This window comes from Cydia fagiglandana, chromosome 1 (genome assembly GCF_963556715.1).
Source record: "Cydia fagiglandana chromosome 1, ilCydFagi1.1, whole genome shotgun sequence".
NCBI classification, from domain to species: Eukaryota; Metazoa; Arthropoda; class Insecta; order Lepidoptera; family Tortricidae; genus Cydia; species Cydia fagiglandana.
This window is the reverse complement of record NC_085932.1, coordinates 29720889-29746506: the sequence shown is the minus strand read 5'-3', so window position 1 is coordinate 29746506 and position 25618 is coordinate 29720889. Positions and strand designations below refer to the sequence as shown.

The 25618-nt window shown below is 38.3% G+C and overlaps 1 protein-coding gene across 1 annotated transcript; it reads right to left on the bottom strand.

Moving 5' to 3' along the window:
* Positions 1-6271: 6271 nt before the first annotated feature.
* On the bottom strand, positions 6272-15813 carry LOC134669542 (uncharacterized). The gene is made up of 8 exons (XM_063527149.1): positions 15224-15813; positions 14213-14612; positions 13356-13525; positions 12730-12946; positions 11647-11784; positions 9313-9479; positions 7625-8107; positions 6272-6725 (listed from the first exon to the last, which is right to left on the bottom strand). Exons 1-8 carry the CDS (start codon positions 15248-15250, stop codon positions 6408-6410), a joined length of 1920 nt encoding a protein of 639 aa, XP_063383219.1. The 5' UTR covers positions 15251-15813; the 3' UTR covers positions 6272-6407.
* Between the last annotated feature and the right edge of the window lie 9805 nt (positions 15814-25618).

Genomic DNA, 25618 nt, shown 5'->3' with positions numbered 1-25618 from the left:
AAACATTTCCACATTATTTTATTTAACTGGCGATGGAAATATGTATCTTTTCGATCTGTCTTCAACATTTGCAAACGTTGACTATTTGTTGGTTTTACATTGAGTTAAAATTTGGCATATTTATGAAAAACCAATGACCATGCAATATTTTAATGACATTACTACATAGGTTAAAACAAAGTCGCTTCCCGATGTTTGTCCCTGTGTATTTTAAATAGGCAGAGTGATTCAAGAGGACGGTTTATGTATAATTTTGTTAACCCGTGTGAAGCGGGTCGTTTTTAATGTATAAGAATATATTATGACATCAGCGCATCATCATGGCCATAAAATATATTCGCAGAATTGTGCACATAACTGAAAAAAAAGTTCAGTCGGCGACAAAATCTTCATCAAAATCAAATCAAATCACACAAGCTGTTAACTATTGTCCACAGGAGAGACAACTTTTGTTCTAAAATCAGCGTATGATCCGTAAATAGCATCTTATGAAATAAATAACTTCATAGAAGTTATTATTAACCGGAATTCACGGTGAACTTGCATTACGGAGCGTATGGCTGACCGCTACGCGTTTTGCGCCGTCTATATCCGAATTATCCGACAATTCCTACAAAACGGTTGAGGATCGGAAAAAATGCCCTGAACATGATTTGTCTCAAATTGTATGCTCTACAATCTTCATTTATATGTAAACATCATTAGAGCTATGGAAACCTTGATATTCGAGATAAAGCAATTTTTGTGACCTTTGACCGTTTATTCAAGCTTATGTGCACAATTCTGCGAATATATTTTATGGCCATGATGATGCGCTGATGTCATAATATATTCTTATACATTAAAAACGACCCGCTTCACACGGGTTAACAAAATTATACATAAACCGTCCTCTTGAATCACTCTGCCTATTTAAAATACACAGGGACAAACATCGGGAAGCGACTTTGTTTTAACCTATGTAGTAATGTCATTAAAATATTGCATGGTCATTGGTTTTTCATAAATATGCCAAATTTTAACTCAATGTAAAACCAACAAATAGTCAACGTTTGCAAATGTTGAAGACAGATCGAAAAGATACATATTTCCATCGCCAGTTAAATAAAATAATGTGGAAATGTTTACTTGTATTATTTGTACTTCAACTTTACCTCTTTTCTGTGGACATTAGAGGCAACAAACCCTAATTTTCTAATTAATCCTTGAAGGGGTACTTCTTTTACATATTAGCCTATTTCATAAAATGATTGCATAAATGCACAAAAGCTGTTAACTATTGTCCACAGGAGAGACAACTTTTGTTCTAAAATCAGCGTATGATCCGTAAATAGCATCTTATGAAATAAATAACTTCATAGAAGTTATTATTAACCGGAATTCACGGTGAACTTGCATTACGGAGCGTATGGCTGACCGCTACGCGTTTTGCGCCGTCTATATCCGAATTATCCGACAATTCCTACAAAACGGTTGAGGATCGGAAAAAATGCCCTGAACATGATTTGTCTCAAATTGTATGCTCTACAATCTTCATTTATATGTAAACATCATTAGAGCTATGGAAACCTTGATATTCGAGATAAAGCAATTTTTGTGACCTTTGACCGTTTATTCAAGCTTATGTGCACAATTCTGCGAATATATTTTATGGCCATGATGATGCGCTGATGTCATAATATATTCTTATACATTAAAAACGACCCGCTTCACACGGGTTAACAAAATTATACATAAACCGTCCTCTTGAATCACTCTGCCTATTTAAAATACACAGGGACAAACATCGGGAAGCGACTTTGTTTTAACCTATGTAGTAATGTCATTAAAATATTGCATGGTCATTGGTTTTTCATAAATATGCCAAATTTTAACTCAATGTAAAACCAACAAATAGTCAACGTTTGCAAATGTTGAAGACAGATCGAAAAGATACATATTTCCATCGCCAGTTAAATAAAATAATGTGGAAATGTTTACTTGTATTATTTGTACTTCAACTTTACCTCTTTTCTGTGGACATTAGAGGCAACAAACCCTAATTTTCTAATTAATCCTTGAAGGGGTACTTCTTTTACATATTAGCCTATTTCATAAAATGATTGCATAAATGCACAAAAGCTGTTAACTATTGTCCACAGGAGAGACAACTTTTGTTCTAAAATCAGCGTATGATCCGTAAATAGCATCTTATGAAATAAATAACTTCATAGAAGTTATTATTAACCGGAATTCACGGTGAACTTGCATTACGGAGCGTATGGCTGACCGCTACGCGTTTTGCGCCGTCTATATCCGAATTATCCGACAATTCCTACAAAACGGTTGAGGATCGGAAAAAATGCCCTGAACATGATTTGTCTCAAATTGTATGCTCTACAATCTTCATTTATATGTAAACATCATTAGAGCTATGGAAACCTTGATATTCGAGATAAAGCAATTTTTGTGACCTTTGACCTTGAATAAACTCCCGCGCGAACACGAGGTTTTCTGTGACTTTTAACGTAATTTATAGACCGCCGAAACGAAGGTGTAGTTATACGAGTTTCCAGCTTATTATTTGTCATTCCAGGGTCAAAACCTTTATTTGACTGGGTAACTAAGGAATCGCCAGTACGACTCTCAGACCGGCACGTTTGCACTTTAGTTCATGTATCTCCGAAACTAATGCAGATCCCATTCTCAAACTTTCCATGTATTTTTGATGGACTATAAGCTACATTTTGAGGCAAAAATATTTTTTTTCAAAAATACCGAACTTTATATAAATTCGACTTGAAATTTTCATTTCCGGTTTTTTGTATGAAAAAATTAAAAAATATCAAAATTGTTATAACTGCAAGATAAAGCAATTAAAATTGTATACAAACCAATATTAAACTTATTTTTCAGTTTATTAAATAATAGCTGCATCAGCTTTTGTAAAATGCTCTCCTCAAATTTCGTCCATTTTTTAAATGCTTCCAAACCGGAAACGGTGCCAAATAAAAAAAAATAAGCGAATGCGTATTTTTAAAATATCGAGTAGTATAATTATTCCAAATTTCAGCAAATTCTATGACCTGACACTTTTTTCGCTGCCCGCTTGGCGTGAAATGCCCCACATGTTATTTGTAATGTTTATTAAAGTTCTAAAGTATTACAATTAAAAAAAGTTTTTGTTTTTTTAATACGTTTTTAATACATATGTAAATTAGTTCCGAAATCGTCATTACCGTACATGCAGTGTCATTACCGTCTATAAAAGAGTCATTACCATACCATGGTTGTCATCACCATCTTGCGTTTTTATTTTCCGAAAGCGATAACTTCAAATATAAGCCACAAATGATTGTATAAATACCATACATATCCTCAATATACAGCCCCCATTATTTTACCCAGCTAGAATCGTGTTAAATTAAACATTTAAAAATAATAATTTTTTGTATGGTGAAATTATTTGTGCTGAAATCCACCCCCTAACACTTTTGAAAATGCTGTAAGTATGCGACTTGTATAGAAAAGAGATTTTTTTTTCAAATAAAATCATACCTATGTAAGTATTATCTATCACAATGGATATGTAACAGGCAAGAAAAAATCTTAGCCTTTCATAATTTTTTTTACAAAATCGTGTGATTCAGAAAAATCCAGGCAAAGTTGGCTAGTTGACGACACTTTAGATACCGACTGGTCCTCAATCCAGGGCTAGATGCCCCAGACCAGACCATAAATCCTTCACACACCGCCACAGTCTCAAATTTTAGTGTTATGTGACAATCATTACTGTTTTTGCATTACCTATTCAATGATGTATGAAACACTTTGACGCGAGAAATTGCAATAATAAGGCCATTTATTTCTCAAATTTAAATGAATCCACGCGCGCTCCCAAACGGGATGTTTATATATAGGTACTATTCAATTTCTTGGCATTGACGAATTGAATGATTAAAATACCATGGCCTTGAATTCACCCCTACAGATGGCCACCCTTTAGACCACCATGAAAATCGAAAGGGCCTAAGTAAGTAAGTAAGTGAGAGACTTGTATGGAGACATGACGTTTTAGTTTAATAATAGGGTACCTACATTCGCAGTCTTAGGTGCCATTGAAATTATTTGAGATGAAAATTTACAAAAACTGACATTACAATTTCAATCTTCGTGTATAGAAAATAACGTTGGTATTTTATTGGTTTATTGTGTAGAAATCTTTGTAAAATATTGCTGCAATCCTAACAAAAACTTGTTAGATAAAACATTCGTAAGAAGATACGACATAATTGAATTAGGGTAGTGGAGCACGTAACTTATTGACGATACGATATTTTTGAATTAGGAGAGTGGAGCGCGTAACTCATTTAAAATTTCAATGTCATTGGGGTTGGTTATATCATAATATTATATACATATGCAATTTTATGTTGAATTTACTCCCCTGCTATTTTGTCGAACTGCGCAATTTATGGACTATTGTATTTTGATCTTTAGGTACACGTGTAAAATAAACGGTTTGAATTCGGAGGTCAGAAATTTTAAGTATCTAAGTAATTTTATTTTTAGTTTAGCAGAAACCAAAAATTAAGTATTTTATTTTAAAATACCTACACTATATTTGACTTTTCTCGGTGCTAATTCTTCGCAAGACCCAACGAAGCCACCTGCATATCACCCGTGCCACTTACGTCTCCCCACCCTTTCCCCCCTTCCTGTTAGACAGGGACGGAAGACGCAGGTGCATTGCGTAAGAAGTAATAAAATTTATTAACCGAATTTTGTTTTTTATTTCGTTAAGGTGCTAAGTTTATGGGGGCATTTTGTGAGTTCAAATGTGTCCTTATTTCCGTGGGCGTAATTTTAACCCCTTTGAAAGTCAATGACGCGTACAATGTTTGTCACAAAACAAGCATTCATTTTAACATATTGTACTTATTTGCAAGAGCCTGTTTTTTTTTTCAACTACGAAGAATTACCTATAGGCATAGTCAGTAAGTATCACTGTTTCACACTAGATGTTTACGAGTATCGCGACTGACGAATCAAACAATTTGCAACTAATATTACAAGTAGAGTTGAAGAGTTCCGGTTATAATATTAGCTGAAACGTGTTGAGCAATAGACTTTTCGTTCGTCACGACATCTATTGTCCACTATATAGGAGTACCTACTGATAAATCCGCTAGCAAAATTTTGGTGGTAAGCTCTGGGAAAAAAATCCCACCTTTTATCAGTGGTAACTACTATAAAATATAAAAATTGTATGGAATTCCAGATAAAAAGGACCTTCCATAATGACCCTGTGGTGGAAATCCACATTTAAAGATACTATGGTTACTTATGTCGGGATCGGGATGAAAGATAAGGTAAAGTAAAACCATAATTTATCATGCCAATTTCACTTTATAATAAATAAAAAACAAATAATAAAAACAAGACGAGCTTGTCTCCTCTAAAGTTACAGAATTTCATCATACTTGATTAAACAAAAATAGTCTTTGTTGTATTTACAAAATAAATAAGTTATTGACTACTTTTAAATAAGGTTACAAATGTAATAATGCTTATTACTCATAATATGAAAAAAAGATCTTGAAAATAAATGGAACAAAATCAAGATTTATCATTATCACCTACCGCTCTAAGATGTTATTGTTACAATATTTGAGATACAATTATTATTGGCAAAGGTCAGTGGCAGAAGCTAAGAGAACCAGGGTGTTCTAATTTAGAACACTTCACAACAGAAATTCTTCTAAATGATATACACACGCTCACTATTCCTCAACTTTAATGTTGTGTTTATGTTCCGCCATCTTGGAATGGAGTTGGCAACCGTCAACGGTTTGCATAGATGGCGCCATCATAGCTTGCCTCTTTTTCTATGAGATTTGGCTTAAAGGGCTGGCATCCAGGGCATTAAAAAAAAACAAAAATTAGACACAATTCTAGGGATTGACAGGGCAAGCTATGATGGCGCCATCTCCTAAATAATTCGACCGGCGAAGCCCATTGTCCACCATCTTTCTTGAACCACGCTACCACAGAGAGTTAACAGTAGTTCGTTAACTTCTTTATCTCGTATTTTCGACACCGAGATTCACATATGTATCTCCTAGTAGTACTCATTCTACCGGCCGATACACTATCAAACACCCACTTCGAGCTCACTTCGCCCTCCCCATTCCCCACGCAAACGTCAAAGTCAGCTGTTTGCGTTCCGCCATCTTGGAATTGTCCACCATCTTGTACAACACCACCACAGTGTTAACAGTTGTATGCCTGCGTCTTTTTATTCAATATCACATACGGATTCGTTCGAATGCCTCGTCAGACATCATAACATGAACATTTTTATCATTTATAACTTTGTTACATAGAACTAACACACAAAAACCGCAACCACCCGCAACTTAACTTCTTTATCTCGCATTTTCGACACCGAGATTCACATATCTCCTAGTAGTCCTCATTCTACCGGCCGCTACACTATCAAACACCCATTTGGAGCTCACTTCGCCCTCCCCATTCCCCACACAAACGTCGAAGTCAGCTGTTTGCGTTCCGCCATCTTGTAAACCGGCGCCATCTTGTACAACACCACCACAGAGTGTTAACAGTTGTATGGCTGCGTCTTTTTGTTCAGTGTGGGGGGATACACGGACTCGCATGCCTCGGAAAACGTCGTAAGCGTAGTCGGAACATGTTCGTCCGAGCGCGGAGCGTTCCACGCGGGCTTTCTGGAAAGAATATTTGACTGATTAGGTAATGTATGATTATCATCCGAGTGCGTCTTGCTAGAGACCAGAGACAAGTAAGTAGAAGAGGCTTACAATTCCATACAACGCCGCGAGCATCGTCATTGTCTAAGTTTTTATCCATCACAGAGAGTTCGCTGCAGGGCGCCATTAATTAAAATTGTTTTTATATAAAGAAGGCACGAGGAATTTTATATAAAGCTGTCCCGTTCACACAGTGTAATTGACCATGACACAATGGGCGAGACAGCAATATAATTACGCGCGTGCGATAGAGATAGGAATAGGCAGGTCAATGTACGAAATTCCTCGTCTACGCGTCCTTTCTTTAGTTCTGGGACTCTGACAACGGCCAGGCAAGTCCAACTTTACATTTCGTAATTACATATAAATGGCGGTAAAGTGAATTTTTTAAATGCAAAATGTTAAAATAGCGCCTATGATAATGACATTTGAAAGATTAGACGAAAAATTACATAGGTACCTATAATAATATAAAATAGATGTGTCCGCAAAACGTCTGACTTTCTCGCTTCCCGTAAAGACGCCTTGACAGGTTATTCGTATAAAGATACAAGCAAATCTCGTCCTTATGGTAAGCGACAAAATGGGACCTTTGACTAGACTTCGAAACATACATAAAATAAAAAAAACCGGACAAGTGCGAGTCGGACTCGCCCACCGAGGGTTCCGTACTTTTTAGTATTTTTTGTTATAGCGGCAACAGATATACATCATCTGTGAAAATTTCAACTGTCTAGCTATCACGGTTCGTGAAATACAGCCTGGTGACAGACGGACGGATGGACGGACGGACAGACAGCGGAGTCTTAGTACTAGGGTCCCGTTTTACCCTTTGGGTACAGAACCCTAAAAATTACCTGTGAAATCTTCCTCAGATGCGACACCTCGTACCCATGATGGTGCAGCCATTTCTTCACCCCCACCGAATCCGTCACCCATTGCGAGTACAGCACCCTACACCCCCTCCCCGCCCCTAGTAACGCATTCAAAGTACGCGCCTTTTCCACCCCGCACCTCTGAGTCATACTCGGTATTCCATACCTATTAGTACTTGGTATTTCTGACCTAGTATTTGTATTTGGTATTTCTGACCTAGTATTTGTACTAGGTATTTCTGACCTAGTATTTATACTTGGTATTTGACACCTAGTATTTGTTGTTTTGGAACAATGACTTTGGTCCAGAGGTTGTATGCCGGTGTGGTCGTTTCGGTCGGAGATGCAGGAACCTAGTACGACGTGGGTGGTGCGCGGGTTGACTTGTTTCTGGACTCGTCCGTTGAGGGATTTGATGGCGGTTTGTATGGCTTGACGCTCGGTGCGTGACATTCCTGTCAGTACCTGAAAATAGCATAGCATAAGCAAAGAGAATTTAGACTAGAGCAATATTGTCAACGTTCAAACTGATTTGTTCACTGATATGTGTTTAATTTGTTAAATGTCAAAAAGTATCGCCATCTACTCGTGGATACCTTTGGCATACACTCGAGTAGATTGGCGATACTTTTTGGCATGACCAAATTAAACACATATCAGTGAAAAAATAAGGATCAAAGTCAAAAGTTTTAATCATATGTGTCGAAAGATGGCAGTAATGTACCGACTACATATTTTACTTTGACAATATTCCTATATTTCAAATTCTCTTTGGCATAAGCAACTAGTGATGGATAATGGATTCCATTCATAATGTGCCCGTGCAATTTTGCTGTTCGCTTTAGCTACTATCGTCCAAATGGGGTAGTGAGAGAACATCAATTTTAAATCTGTACTTAGGAGTCACGCCCGCCGCCAGCTTTTAGAAAATCGAATTAAAACACGTGTTTTTAATCACATACCATGCTCGCATGCTCGCCGCCTGTCTAAACAAAATAAAAATCTGAAAGCTCTATTCTAAGAGATTTATCTCATGAATGATACACGTCTATCCTTTTACAGTACTTACAATTCTTGGAGCCTCGATCTGAGACAATATCTGAAGCGTAATTGTTTTGGCAAGTGTGGCAGCCCAGCATACGCCGCGCCATATGATCAGCGCGGGCGACATTTTTACTCTCACCGAGAGTTAGTTTTAAAGCGAGCTTCACAAAATAGTTAGAGTTAAATTAAACCCAGACAAGTCTGTAAAGGTATCGTCTTGGGTCGTCCCATTAGTTTTTTGTCAAGTTCTTAAATTAGTCCTATTCTGCTTTCGTCACTCATTCTACATTGAAAACCACCGACGATGGTGACGAATGTAGAATGAGTGACGAAAGCAGAATAGGACTAATTTAAGAACTTGACGAATAACGAATGGGACGACCCAAGACGATACCTCTGTAAAGATTTTCATAGCATACGTAGTGCAAGGGTTTTATACGTCATAATTTCATAGAAGTTTGACGTTTAAATTAACATTTGCACTGCGTGTTATCTAGACCGTTGCAGACTTATCTTGCTCTAACTCTAGAAACAACTGTTTCGGCTCCGGAAAGAGTTCATTTGAAAGTACCTTGTGATCCATACTCTCTAGCTTCTTTTCGACAGCTAAAAGTACTTATACTTACAATTCTTGGAGCCTCGGTCTGAGACAATATCTGCTGAGTGATGGTTTTAGCAGGCGTGTGTGTGGTGTTGCCGAGCATGCGCCGCGCCATGCGCTCGGCGCGGGCGAGGTCCTTGCGCTCGCGCACGGTTAGCTTGGACGGGGTGCGCTTTGGGGCGGCGGGGGTGTCTGGGATTACCACAATATAAATATAAACAGTCATTAAAAAGTTTAACATCTAATATTACTATAAATATGGGACAGGACAGTTTTACACAGATCAGCTTGGCTCCAAACTAATTAAAATATATGCACACAGATAGGGCTTGCAATCCGGATATCCGTCCAATTTACTATCCGGATTTAGATGAGGTTGATATCCGGATAAAACGAATAATTCGAATACCATTTATGACAAAAATATCATTCAAAATTTTATGAAAACTCTTTCAAAAACGTTGAATATTATAACATAAACGATGTCTGTTGATTTATTTATTTATTTGGATACATTTTTACGGTATAAAACTGATTATTTAAGGTATTTCTCCTTAATTGTCGTCTATTCCCTTATTTTTTGAATATTTGGGAACAATCTTATGCAGATCCTAAACCTAGCTCCGAAAAACGCACAAAGTAACTTTTAATGTACTTTGTACCGTGTTCCTTTTAAACGCGCTGCGCTGCATTATTGTTAGCGTCTCAATACATTATTACTAACGTGCGAACAGAACTAAAATGGGTCCAATCCAACGGAGGAGAACTTCGGTTGATATTGAACTGCCGAACGAGATGCACTAGCTGTTTAGTAGATAGAATAAACATGTAATAAAAACCTTGATTGACCTTAAATGAAATGTAATATCTCAACAAAAAGAGACTATCTCATCAGTTAGAAGACGTAATTATTCGATTCACTAAATATCATCAAAACCATGGCCAGTACCATAATATGTCAATAAGACGCCAATTTCTTAACTGAAGTAAAGTTTGACCAGAATAATTCATGGTTGTAAAATGTTAATTGAAATAATGCCAAATATCTTATGATAATGAAAGATATATAATTTAAAAATGTGACATATTAGTTATAATATATTTTTATGCCTGACATGTAAAATTCTATGACTTTTACCAATAAAATTCTGATTCTGATTCTGATCATCTGAAGTCAATTAAGAAATGAATTTCACAGCGAAGGCTGCCAATATTAAGCGGAGGGTTGAAGTATTTCCATAAACTATATATTGTAAAAAAATAAAATTTGCTAAAGATTGACAGTCAAGTCACAGTAAAGCTTCAGACAAAAAATTTACCAAGTGAAATTCGGACGATAAAATTTCGACGAAAAGGTAGATCTCCTAAAAATACCTTAGCATTTGCTGTTACGCACCCTTTTATACGTACATTTTGATTCTATTACATTTTTTATAAAGTTCATGCGAGTTTTGTTAAATAAAAAGCAAGTATTCGAATTATCCGTTTTATCCGGATAGTAAAATTATAGATATTCGAAATATCCGGATACAAAAAATGGACGGATAATGCAAGCCCTACATACAGATAACCAACGACTATATACATACCGTAATAGATAGCCTACATAATACATAAAAGAGTTCGATAACGCAGGAATAAATATTCGCTATAGACATAAATAAATGCATTTACCGGAAAGTACCCTATATTGAATAATTTTACAGTTTAGACTCACTTGTTCTAAGTCACTCGCGCGTCTCACGTTTCGTATGTCTCACAACAGTTTAAATTCGATTAAGTACCCTATAGTTTTTATTTTCAAACCTCCTTATTCATAAACGCGCCACAAACCTCAACTAGCTAATAATCGTTTGTCCTTATTTGTCATTTTGACTTATGTATTTAGGTATAAGATAAGATAAAACATAATTTGGGCCGATCAATTATTTCTTCTTGTTATTCTGTTCCATCAGCCAGGAGACAATAGTAGCATAGTTTCTTAGAAGAGCTGCTGTACCATGTTCTACAAACGTGCTTAGTAGATGTCCCATTATGGAAAAGTCTTATAAGCACCAAAAAAGTCAAGTTTGGTTCATTTAAATACGAAATAACTAGTATTTAAAGAGTGACCCAGGAGACCGTAACCATGGCAACTAGTGACAAGAAAATGTTAATTCACCCATTTAACTAAATCAGATCCGTAAAGTTACATAAATAAGGCCCACTTGCACCATTCCACTAACCCGGGGTTAACCGGTTAAACCTGGCGTTATCATGGTTACCAGTACAATTTGACATTAGGTTAACGGTTTAACTGATTAATCCCAGGTTAGCGGAATGGTGCAAGTGGGCCTAAGGGGGTAAGAGTTTTCCTTACCCTCGTCATCATCAGTAAGGTCCTGCGCCTCCTTGTGCGTGAACAGTTTCCGCCTTGACCTGGGCGGCTGCGCCGGCGTCTCGGCCGCCATCTTGGCTGCCCCGCCGCGGGGCAACGTGTTCACACGGATCGTCGGGTCTGAAATATTAGCACAAAAATATTAACACATGAGAATATACCGTTGACAGACCAGGGACCGGTCCGGTATAGGTTCTAAAACAATAAGTCCCGCCGAGTTCCCTTGCGCCTTTTGTGAAGGTTAGGTTATTTATTTATTATTATGAGCCTGTTGTCCCACTGCTGGGCAAAGGCCTCCCCCCTCTTCTTCCACTCGTCCCGGTTTTGAGCAACATCTGGCCAGTCTCTCAAAAAGGAGTCCAAGTTGTCCCGCCATCGCCGACGAGGTCTGCCTGATCCCCGGTTAGACTCGTAGGGACCCACTCTGTGGTTAACTTGGCCCAGGTTAGGTTATTAAATAGTAAAACGGGACTTAATCGCGTATTTAAGTTTTAAGATTTACCTCCTACGTCTCGAGGACGGCGTTGTACCCGTGGTCTCGGAGAAGACTGGCTAAAGTTAATATCGAATTTGTCTATAGGCGCGCGTTTGTCGAACTACCCGCACTTGGTCTTGTTTATCAACTTAAGCGCTTTGTGCACTAGGGATGTTACTTTGTCGACACACAACTCCAGCTGGTTTGGAGGCGGGTCATGGCAATTCGGCACTTGATCTCTGGGACTCAACTTCCAGCACTGTTAATTTGTGAACCCAGGTCAGTGGAGAGACACTCCTGACTTCGGGCAAACTTGACTCCGTTCGGCTCAGCATTGCTCCGAGCAATTATTAGGGTTGACACAACTTGACGTCCCTTGGCGTGCACGACCACAGGTAATTACTTGAATTTTGACAACCCTAAATAGTCGAAAGGGATAGTGCCGTACGTTAGAAAGGGATATCATGATTCGCTGAATTGCTGTCAAACTTCGGTTTTGCACAAACCGGCACCGGTAGTACTATTACTTATTCTGTGCCCAGGTATATAAAGCTAGGCTTCTTAGGCTAGCTTAGTCCGACTATAATTACCTGTGCTGTCCTTGGAGCGTTCATGCGACGTGTCCTTGTCGGTGGACGTGTCGCGATCAGTAGACGTGTCCTTGTCGGTGGACGTGTCGCGATCAGTAGACGTGTCTGCTGTAGTGTCGTGCTCCGTTTCACTGGATATCCTTAGTCTTTGCTCTTTGGGGTTTGGTTCCTTGTTGAGTAGGTCTGCTAGAGGGATGTTCTCTGCTTCGGCTCGTTTCTGAAATGATAATGGATTTATGTGGATCAATGTAATATTGAGTTATGGTAAATTACGAGATTAAATTTTATATGATCTGCTGGCATCTTTCGTAACACTACGTCTACTAGAAGCGCAGGCCTTCACCTACAGCGGAGATACTAGTTGACAGGCTAAGGCACAGGTTGTAGATCTGGGGGCATGGCCAAGTCATTACACATATTAAAAATTAAAGATATCTTATTGAAACGGTTTAACACCTCCTGGCACTGACTACAATAACCGACTTGGTTTCACATTATATCTCAAAACTTTTATGTAGTAGAATAATTGCATTGCGAGACTTGCATCTTTTTACATGTAATGTTTTTGATAGGATACCTGGTTTTATTAGATCATAATGTAATAGTAACCATATAAAGATACATACCAGCATAATCCTTAATGCTCTAGGAGAGGGTAGATCACTAGGCCTCGCAGCAGCAGGAAAGGCAGATTCGGTGACCCGACGTCCGCAAGAAGCACAGGCCTCTACCCACAGCGGTGATACCAGGCGACAGGCCAACGCGCGGGCTTTGGCGCGAGTGTCACGGCAACCACCTTCAAATATTGGTTACTACATTAAATTGATGGATTTAAAATAAGAGTTTTAGTGTGTCCTTTATAAACCTGTGGATTTTGGAGGTATTCCATGGAAAAAATGCCATTTGTGAGTACATAGTTCTGGCATCGCCACTATCAGACGAGGCCAGGTTGATGTGGAAACTATACTTAAATGTGATGTAGTGGTGTAGGTAATACTTCACTACTACATCATTATTACTATTAGATCTCATTACGGGGGTGACATCGTTACTGCGTGACAGAACCCCTTAAAAAAAAAAGTTCATAGTTTTATTTGTGTATTTATGTTCAAAGTGCTTAAACTATGCCTTTTTGATAATTCTATTGAGATTTACCTGTGCTTTGAAATGACAATGGCGATTAAATGAGTGACACCTTGATTTAAAATTCCAAATATATTATCTTAATAAAGTTGCTCTTAAACTTATACTTTTCTCACTACACTTTTCAACCATCTATCTTCTACACATCTATTTTATTAATCAGTTAAAACACCTAGCTTTAATTCAATATAACCCTCAATATTTCATTTTCTAACACTTTGAAGTTAAATGTCAAGTTTGATATAAAACCATAGCTATTTATGATTTTAACAAAGAAGGTTAGATTGTCAGTTCAATATGACCATAAGCTCTTTTAAGCATTTACACAAATTATACTTGCTCTGAGTCCACACAAGATGCGTCACAAAGGGGCTCCAAGCCGGCACAACCGTGGCTCCCAGCGCCATCAGAGCCGCCCTAAGAGCCAGTGCCCGAGTCTCCGTCCCCACATCAACTAGCGCCACCACCCCTGCGAGCGCATCCGTACTCACATCCATATTCCTGTCTGATATTGGTAAATATGGAATATTTTCATTCCGTTTCTTTAAAACTTTAGGATTGATTTTGCTTTTTGTGAGTTTAACTTTCTGGGCTACGAGCTTGCTGGCGCTTGTCACTGGCTTCTGTTGTTTTCGTATTATTTCAGGGATTCGATTGAGTTGTTTTGTGGGCTCCTCGGGGCCTTTCAGCTCGGACCATTCTTCTCTTATGCGTATACGCGCCGCTATGGCTGAACGACGCTGGAAGATGAAATATTAAATAAATATTTTACACAAATCAACTGCAAATACAAAAAGTCATGGCAAATTTGTACTTTAAACATTGTAAGATTAGATATTAAAAACCAGACAAGTGCGAGTTGGACTCATTCACCGAGGGTTCCATACTTTTTAGTATTTGTTGTTATAGCGACAACAGAAATACATTATCTGTGAAAATTTCAACTGTCTAGCTATCACGGTTCATGACATACAGCCTGGTGACCGACAGGAGGACATTGGAGTCTAAGTAATAGGGTCCCGTTTTTTCCCTTTGGGTAAGGCACTCTAAAAAAAACTTGTTAAAAAACACATGTTGTTTTGAGTATCTGTTACTCGAGTTAATATAGGAAGGTATGTAAAAGCAAGATAGTAAACATGCATTTAAATAATTTATAATAAATTATATTTCATACATCATGTTGCTTCCCTAACAGCATCCTTGAACCCACACATGCAGAGTGCAAAAACTTTCACCAGCAATAGCGTTTTCTCTCTGCAACATGCAAATGTTTGAAATATTAAAGTTATAATGTAATGAAGCTCCCAAGTCTGAAGAATAACAATAATTTTGTATACGTTTGAAAACTTACCAGTCCTGCTGCACTTCTATTATTCATTGTGGTATTTTATTACCTTATTAACCACAAACACACAAGTTATTTTATAGTTCTTTGTAAGTAAAACGAATCAGTCATGAAAGTGGAAATTTACATTGAGAAAGTCGTACATAGAAACACTAGCAAATAAGCAGTTTTACAGATCCATAGTAATTTAATGATGCACTTCACAATTCGAGTAAAAACAAATTAATGATATAAGACTAGCAAGTAGAACAAAATGTTTTAGGATTTGTTTTAGACTTTTCAGAGTCAATCTCAATCAAAACAAGCTGACTGGTTTCAACTTGTCAGTCAAATGTCAAAAACTCAAAATGTCAATTTTAGTTGCCATGTATAAAATCTGAAACTGCCCTTTAATGGACTTGCGTACTCGCGCAAGGTGAATGTATATCAAAGAATATATACTGGGTCAAGCAAATCTTGTCAGTAGCAAACGGCGGCAAATTTGAAAAATCGCGGGTTAGCAACACTGTGTTCGAATAATTCGAAAACCGCGTGTCATCTGTGTTTTATCTGTGGAATGTGGATCGTGAATGACAGCCATCATCTTGTTTGTTTACAAATGGTTTACAATGTTTACATTCTATTTCAAGAGATATTTCTGCTGTGTCACCATTAAATACCAATATATTAAACAAGACTGTGCTTAATTAAAGCTAAGGTGCCTACAATGCCTACAGTGCCAACTGAGAAATCTAATAAAATATGAAAATCCAGTATGACATATACCTGCTGAAGCAATGATTTTATTCATACATTCTTGTTTAACGGTATAGTCCACTTACAATTTTATTTTGAGATCTCCAAATTAGTTAATCAATTTTATCAACATCACACACCGCTTTTAAATTGTCCGTCCATACGTATTAATAACAATTTCAAACATTTTCAATAGATAATCCGCGAGTGACAATTTGAATTGACGTACGTGACAAGGCGCGCTCAGCGGAAAAAAAAGTTTTGGTTCGATGTACATTGTACATTGCTGCTTTTCTTAGCGCAATACTACTCTTTGAGTGTTGCCCTACTTTAGTTTGCTTTACATTGCTACTGACAAGATTTGCTTGACGCACTATAATAGAGTCTGTGCGGAAAGAGAAGAGTCGTGGCAGAAACGGGAACTAACATTTTAAATTTTATATGGCAATCAAACCTTTGACACCTGTCTTGTAAAAAGTAAACAAACTTCTGTCATTGTATATTTTTATTAACAAAAACCGCAAGGGCGAGTTTTACGATTGACAGAAGCAGCCCATCGACACCCCATACTTTGATAAATTAAGAAAGCACTTGTTACCAACATTGAGGCATAGAAATAATCTTATCGAATTAAAATGACTGCTGTTGCATTTTCGTGGCACATACCATACTTGCTTTTAACATAAACGTATTATACTTACTTTTCTTTAGGTTGGTATGATTGGTAGTAAAAGTAGTAAAACGTCAAACGTCATTTGAATTGTCGTGAACGTGGAAATACGTGGTTATTTTTTATTGTAATTGGTAAAATAACTTTAGCTGTTATTTAAATGGGGGCCAAATCTTTAAGGAAATGTGAAGTTTGTAGTGGGTGTGTAAGAAGACTAACTACTGACGCATTTTTGGCCAAATTTCCAACTTGATCCGAACAGGTCGGTAAACTGATGTTTGTATGCAATATTTTCATTTTTTACTTTGAGTCGTTAACAGTTACTAATTTAATTAGTTTTAGTCGTGTACAATCCATGATTAAAACGAAAATATTTTGTGAATAAAGTATTTTTAAGTAAAAAAGTCTAAGTAACCTATGACACGAATAGTGTACGACCAATTTTATCGATACTCTCTTTATTTCAGATGTCGATTATGGGCAAAGCTGAGGAAAAGGAAATGAGGATTTGGCGTATTTATTTACCTATTCAAAAGCTGAATGGAAACAAGTTCATTTGTGGAAATCATTCTCCATCCAGTGCCTTCAATAAAAAGGGACCAGATTAAAAAAGAATGCGCGCGAATTCAGCATATTGTAATATGCCTACTTGAATAATAAACTATGTTATTTTTATCATGTAAAATAAAATTGTTTATATATATAATGTTCTTTTATTTTATTAATCCACGTGATTCTCAAAATGTACTGTTACAGTAGTACAGTAGGTAAATACAGCAGCACGTATCGCACATTTATCGATATCGATAAACAGTAGGTACTGGAAGTGTCGAGCCCTAGCGTTGTTTTTTTTGTGTTGGTAGTATTGTGTGTGGTTTTTTTTTTTAACAATTATGGCCTGGATGCGAGATCTTTAAGCCTGTATTTGGTGTGTTGGGATATGTACGTTCATAATTCGGTTCGAGGATTGTTCGAGAGTGCCGACTCTTAAAACGTAGTGATTATATGCTCTTTGGACAGAAGCGCATTGAGTGAGTCTGTACGGTTTTTAGGTTATTATCCTTATAAATAAAACTTTCCTTCCTTACGTATACTTGGTGACGGTTTATTAACAACATTAGTTATTTCTAGACTGTAATACATACTCTCCTGGCCTGAGAGTCAATAAAACAGTGATGTCAGGGAATGAGAAGGAGAAGCCGCCGGACCCCGGTGGTGGCAATTCCACGGATTTGACGAACGATTCTGTAGCAATGGATATTGACACTCAAACAAGGAAAAGAAACGCTAAATCTCTGGAATTGACACCAACCGACTTGTCCCGTGAACCACATGAAAAAAGACCAACACAGGGTGACATCAGCAATGCATCTATTTCCACTTTATATAAACACCCCGACCTTGAAAACGAAACACGTAAGTACGACAGCAAAGATAGTGGCCCATTTATAGTGCATATCTCACGAGTAACTGAATCTCCTAATGCGGGGTCCTCTCTCCAACCCATCAGAATAGGACAAATTTTCGCAAAGGACAGTGTTCCGGACATCAAAAAAGATGGCATCAAGTCTCTTGGCCGTAATCGCGTTGCGGTCGAATGCAAATCGGCAGATGCTGCCAATAAGCTAACTGAAAACCCCTGTTTTCTCGCTAGCTCGCAATAACTTAACAGCGTCGATCCCGTCATACCACGTGTCCCGCATGGGTCTTGTTCGCGGAGTCCCAGTAGAATGGTCAATGGAGGAGTTCGTCTCGGCTACTGATTTAAAAGAGGGAACTGGCAAAATTCTAAAAGCTCGCCGCCTTCAGCGCAAGGTCCTCAAAGAAGGCAGTTCACCATCATGGGTCCGGGACCCAATCTGTGGTTGTCACAGTCGAAGGACAAAATTTGCCGTCTAAGATTTATGCGTTCTACACATCACTAAATGTGGAAGTATATGTGCTGCCAACTATTCAGTGCCGGAAATGCCTGCGATTTGGTCACATTCAAACACAATGCAGATCTGACGCGCGGTGCTACAAATGTGTCAAAAAACACCCCGGTGACACCTGCAACATTGCTCCGGAACATATTTCCTGCCTTTTCTGCACAGGTCGCCACCTTGCCACAGATAAAAACTGCCCAGAATTTGGTAGACAAAAGGCGATTAAACTGTTAATGTCAGAGCAAAATATTTCTTATCAGGAGGCTGCGGCACGTACTCCTACCGTTCGGAAAACATACTCTGATGTTACAAACACCATGTTCAGCCCTGTAGTTCCAGAAGCCCCTCGTCACTCTCTCTCTTCCGATATGGCTCCCTCTGGTTCACAAGCCGCACCCATTGCTTCTCAATCCCGCCGCCAGACTATATACCGACCCGTTCGACCAAGGACTCCTCTGTCCCCCGGTTATGACCGCGTTGCACACCAAAATATAATTTCTACTCCCTCTTCTCAACTGCCAAATGGACACGCTCTTTCACTTCCCCCCTTTGATACCGAGCCCTCTAATGACAACAGTGTGTCACTTATGTTAGCTCTAATGCAGAACTGGGTCGCCATGATTAGCGACTGTATACCGAACAACGTTGCCCATCATCTTGCTGCCATCAGAAAAGAACTAGCTTCAATCAAAGGTCCCTATGGCCAATATCCTACAGTGGAATAGTCGTAGTGTAAATCAAAAAAAATCTGATTTGATCAACTTAATCAACGAGCACTCTGTGACGGTTGCGGCCATCTCGGAGACATGGCTGAGACCCGGATCTCGTTTTAAGATCTCTGGGTTCTCATGCCTCCGGGATGACCGCAATGACGGTCGTGCAGGGCCCAGTTTTATAAAATTACAAGTTACAAGTTTACAGGCGTTTACTGGCAACACTTGCTCCGTTTTTTACAATTTGCGTTTTATAAAAGTACTGTGCTACAATTTTACAGGTTACAGGTACAAGTGCCTGTAGCTCAACCATAGACGAAAATATGGGAGTTTAATAGTTTTAAACTCATAATCGAACAAGCGTTTTATAAAAATATTGTAAATTACTAGTGTCCGACCGAAGGTTCGGTTTCGGTTTCGGTTTCGGCCAGTTTCGGCCAAAAAATCATGTTTCGGCTGTAGTTTCGGTTTCGGCCAAAAAACGGCCGAACCTTTCGGCCGGGCCGAAACTTACTAAATGGTACTTCGGAATAAGACCAAAAGTTGGGGAATAAGTAGGACAACAATATTAATACCTACATATTATACTGATTCATGTATAGGTACAGAAATTAACTGGTTTATTTATTATAAAACACAATTCCACTAATGAGGGCGCCACTGGACGGTCGACGCAGTCTTAAGAGGCTGTCAATACCTATAACGCACACACTGTCTAATTGTTTCGGAGTGAATGAGTGATTTTACCTCAATTTACTATTGGTTTGTGTTCCACATGTCCTCTACTTCAGCTTAGCCTTTGTCCTCGCTGCGCCATGCTCGGCCTCCGGTCTCGCTTTTTAATACAATGGACATTGGTTGGAGTCTGTGCTCAACTACTTATCCTGAAGCCTGAAGCACGGGGCACTTCGGACTTTTAGGCCCAGGTGAAGATTGGTACCCGGCCTTGCGATGTTGTCAACAAAAAATTTCGCGCTCGCGTTTTTGGTTGGTTTTTTGGTTGACCCTGTGTCTACATGTTAACTTGACTGGTGAATGAATAGAGTTAGACCAAGAAAATTCTGCAATGATTTTGATAGCATACGCAGTGCAACTAGTGCAAATGTTATTTATACGTCATAATTTCATAGAAGTTTTGACGTTTAAAATAACACTTGCACTGCGTGTGTTATCAAAATCTTTGCAGAATTATCTTGGTCTTAAAAAACTGCTGGAAAAGGTCTCAAGGATATTGGGTGTTGACAGCCCCATAATATGAGTATAAAAGGGGTTTTATGACATTTTTTCAACGATTTTAACAAGTCTACAAAAGTTTCGGTTTCGGTTTCGGTTTCGGCCGAAACTAGAGCCAAAGCCGAACATTCGGTTTCGGTTTCGGTTTCGGCAAAAAAACATGTTTCGGTCGGACACTATAAATTACAAGTGTAGATTGGTACACTTGTAACAAAAACTTACATACGTCTTGAGTCCTGTAACAGCACAACAGCAGCTACATGTAGTGTCTCTGATTCGCTCTTTCGCTCGTAATTCTTAATTTTAATTAAGATTATTCGTTTTCTGAGAGATTTTAAACTTTACTCTTTATTGTTAGGCACCAACGCCAACGATTGTGCCAGGGCATGCATACTTTTCCATGCACTGACCTTATAAGTTTTTGTTAATGTATCTGAAATATATAGTAAATAGGAAATAAAGTGACAATATGTTTGATATTGATTTTATTGATGATTCGTTTTATTTTATCTACTAGGAAACGGAAAGGGATTGGTGCCGATATTTGTCGTTGATTTATTAGCATTCGTCTCTTTATTTAAGTATAGTGCATTCACATTATGGTAAAGTGTACTATTCATAATTTTCGATACACAGTGTACTTATCTTTGAGCCACTACCGAAACGATACATTTTAATGTAATGTGAAACAGTACTTATTTACTTATTAGGTAAATATTTCATTAAATCTAACTTAATCTGAATCTAAAAACGGCCCAATAAGTATATCCTTGGCATCGAAAACCGCTCTCAACCACTCAATTTTTCCTTCAAATCTGGCCATTTTTCCAGTAATTAATATTTTACAGCAAACAATAACACAGCATTTAATAGAGCACCGAGTATCTATGACAGAAATATTTTTTTAAATAGTGATGCCCTTCACACCTGTAGATTTCACATGTAATCGAGATTGACCGTGGTTCTTTACAACTGTAATTATCTATGTGTATTTATAAAACACCTGTAGCCGTTCACAGTGCATTACAGGTGCCTGTAGCCTGTACTCTTGTAACCTGTAACTTGTAACTTTATAAAACTGGGCCCAGGTAGTGCATTATTGATTAATAGGAAATATCCCTTCACACAAATTCATCTTCCCCCCCACTCCCATGAAATTAACGCTGTCGCCGCTAACGTCATGGGAATAAATATTATATCTGTTTACATTCCTCATCCAAACTTAAATTTAATTCCTGATCTCTCTACTCTCTTTTTTTCTGTCCCTCATCCCCTTCTGATTCTAGGCGATTTTAACTGCCATAACATCTCTTGGGGTTCTTCACACAGTGATATTTTCTCCTCATTTCTCATTGACCTGTTCGATGATATCAATGTATTAATAATTAATGATGGTACTCCCACTCATCGAGTATACCCTGGTCAGAACCCCAAGTCGGTCTTAGATCTGTCTGCTTGCTCTCCTAACCTTTCTAGCCTGCTCTCCTATCAAGTTCTAAATCAGTCTTTTGGAAGTGATCACTTTCCTATAATAATTTCTAAGCCATCTTCAGTATCTCCTCTCCCATCTCCGGAACCTCTTTTAAAATATAAACTTGATAAGGCTGATTGGCCAAATTATTCAGCTCAAGTTGATGATAAATTAAAAATATTAGATAGTATAATCAGTCCCCTTGAAAAGTATTCCTTGTTTAAATCTATAATTCTTGAAGCAGCTGATAATCATATACCTAAGAAAAAATCTTCTAGTTCTAAATTACCATCCCCACCTTGGTGGAATTCGGACTGCACTGCGGCAGTTAAGGAGAGAGACGATGCAGAACGGAGATATAATGAGACTGGACTCTCTGCAGATTTTACTTTATTTAAAAAAATCTCTGCCCAAACCAAACGCCTTCTTAACAAAACAAAAAAGAAGGGATGGAAAGGATATTGCGAAAGCCTTAATCCTAGAACCCCATCTTCACTGGTTTGGAGAAATATCAAAAAATTTCGAGGATCTTTTAAGTCAGATCCCTCATCATCTTGCGATCCTTCTACCTGGCTGGAAGAATTTGCAAACAAACTGGCCCCTCCATCTGTCCCAGAAGAGTGCTGTCTAAATCCAGTTGCCGCTTCACATCTAGTTCCACTAGACAACCCCTTTTCTATCTCAGAACTTGACATGGTTCTAACCGGTCTCCGTAACAGCTCACCTGGAGAAGATGGAATTCCATATTGCTTCATCCAAAAATTGAGCCCCCCTTCCAAAAACCACCTTCTAAAACTGCTCAATTTGTTCTTCATGTCCGGCGAGGTCCCTGAGGATTGGAAGTCCCAAATAGTAATCCCAATCTTGAAGCCAGGCAAAGATCCTCGCCAAGCATCTTCCTACCGTCCTATCGCATTATCTGCAACGATAGGAAAGATTTTTGAACATTTGGTGAAGAACAGATTAGAATGGTTGGTTGAGAATAAAGGAATCCTAGCTAATACCCAATTTGGATTCCGCAAGGGACGAAGTACCTTGGACAGCTTAACCATTTTAACTTCAGATATTAGACTGGCCCTCTCTAATAAGCAACAACTTGTTGGATGCTTCCTAGATATCTCATCTGCTTACGACAATGTGCAACTCCCTCTGCTCAGAGCAAAACTGCTACAGCTGAGCATACCTGCGAGAATTGTTCAAATTATCTGCAGACTGTTCATGGGAAGAACCATTAAAATTAGAACTGGGAATACCTTCCATCCACCTTTAACAGTATGGAAAGGCCTCCCCCAAGGCTCCGTCCTCAGCCCTCTTCTATATAACTTGTATACATTTGATGTTGAGCAATCTGTCCTCCCCTTCTGCAACATCCTGCAATATGCCGATGACTTGGTTGTCTATACCGCAGTCCACAATTTAGATGAAGCATCTTCTAGATTAAATGAGGCCCTGGTGTACCTCAAAGACTGGTTGGATGAGCATGGCCTTTCACTTTCACCCTCCAAATGTTGCACAGTCACTTTTACACGCCGCCATACCATTCCTAATGTTGTTCTTCAGTACGAAGACCAGATTATTCCCAACAACAGCAGTGTAAAATTTCTGGGTGTTATTTTTGACTCCAAAATGACTGGTGTTCCACATTTAAAGCATGTCATTGACAAATGTGAAAAAGGCATTAATGTGCTCCGATCCCTTTCTGGGGTCTGGTGGGGTGCTCATCCCTACTGCCAAAAACTTGTCTACAATGCCTTAATTCGTAGCCAAATGGACTATGGTTCATTTGTACTAGAACCATGCAATAAAGTAGCTCTCAAGAAACTAGATGCTATCCAAGCCAAATGTCTTCGAATAATCCTTGGTGCTCCTTGCAGACCGATATGTTTTGAGGGCATGTTCAATATCGAATCACCCCCTCATTCCTCGCTTACAGGCTCTCTCATCTGTGGTATCTGTAAATGCATATTGGAGTCATAAACAAACACCAAGATTCATTAATAGCTTCAGAAAAATTTAAAACCTCCCTTCCTCACTTTATAGCACCGACAAAAATCCAATATTTATATTTGAATATAATTGTTTAACTTTCCGCCCAAATGTAATTTTAGATTTTAATATCAATAAAAATGATCTAGGAGCTAATATTAAATTAAACAAAGAATTAGAAAAATGGCAAGATTACTTACCAATTAACACTGATGCATCAAAATTAAACCCCAATAGCTGTGTGGGAGCAGCAATTTGGATCCCTAGGTACCATATTCTTTTATCTTACAAATGTCCTTCACAGTCCTCCGTCTTCACCGGAGAATCAATTGCCTTAATGGAAGCAGTTGCATACGTTGAGTCTCACAAAATTCCCAAAGTTATCATTTTCTCCGACGCCAAAAGCTGCCTCCAAGCTGTATCTGGTAACCAGCTCAAAATGAAAATGATTTCCCCTTTCATCCTGAAACTTAAACAATTACTATACAGATGTGAAGAAATAGGCTTACAGGTAACATTAGTCTGGATTCCGGGTCACTGTGGGATTAACGGCAATGAGGATGCTGACATGTGGGCTAAGCAGGCCACTCTCAATGGATCGGAGACTCACAACATGGTTCTTGCATCTGATTTAATGATTAAAGCTCGCCGTGACTTAAGGGACGATTGGCAACAATTATGGGATTCCTCTAGACGACATGTAGGAAAACACTATGGAAACATACAGCCAGTTATACCTAATAAACCATGGTTCTTCCGTTTTCGCTCTGCATGTAAATACACTTTGCCGGCTTCGTTTGGGTCACGTCTGCACACCAGTATTCCTTGCAAAAATTAGGGTGCGGGATACTTCTTTATGCGAATGCGGTCTTGACGAAGGAACGACGGAGCACATTTTCTTTTCTTGCAACAGACTTAACCACTCGTTATATGATGTCTTACCGAAAAATATTCCGCGGCCTATCAATTTTCATACGCTTCTGGTTCTCATGGATCCTCCCATCACTGGAATTATTCTTAAACATATTCAAGAAAATAATATAAAACTGTAACGGCTCTACTTTTTCTATAATACTTGTCATCTTACATCTATTGTCCATTTCTTATTTTTCTCCTTATGTTGGCATGCTTCCTAACTGTCAAAACTATCGCCCTTCCCGTTCTTTTTTTTCTAATAAACTGTACATATGTCATGTGTTGTCTGTGATGTCCATAACAATAAATGTTTTTGTTTTAGGTTCCCAGCACATTCCTATACCAAATCAAAATTATTCACCGAACATTCTTATCGTGCGTGGTACGTCTTAAAACGTCGTCATTGGCAAAATCCCTCCTGCCAAAATAAGAGGGGAAAGCCATAAAAAAAAAAACCGCAAGTTTTATTTATAAAATATTTTCAAAACACGATGAAACCGTACATAAAACCATAAGAAAAATTATATTTAACATTGTTCGGTTTTGTCAGGGGGAAGAAAACGGCTAAAAGCCGACTATCGACTTACAAAAAGTCGCGGAACGTGTTTCCGCTATTCACGGGTATTGATGTTGTATTTAATGTTAAATAATTACCTATTTAATAACCCCCCTAAGTAACTTGTCTCCGGTACATAATCGGTAAGTATATTCATTCAAAATATATTAATTTTCATAAATATGCAGGTCATTCAT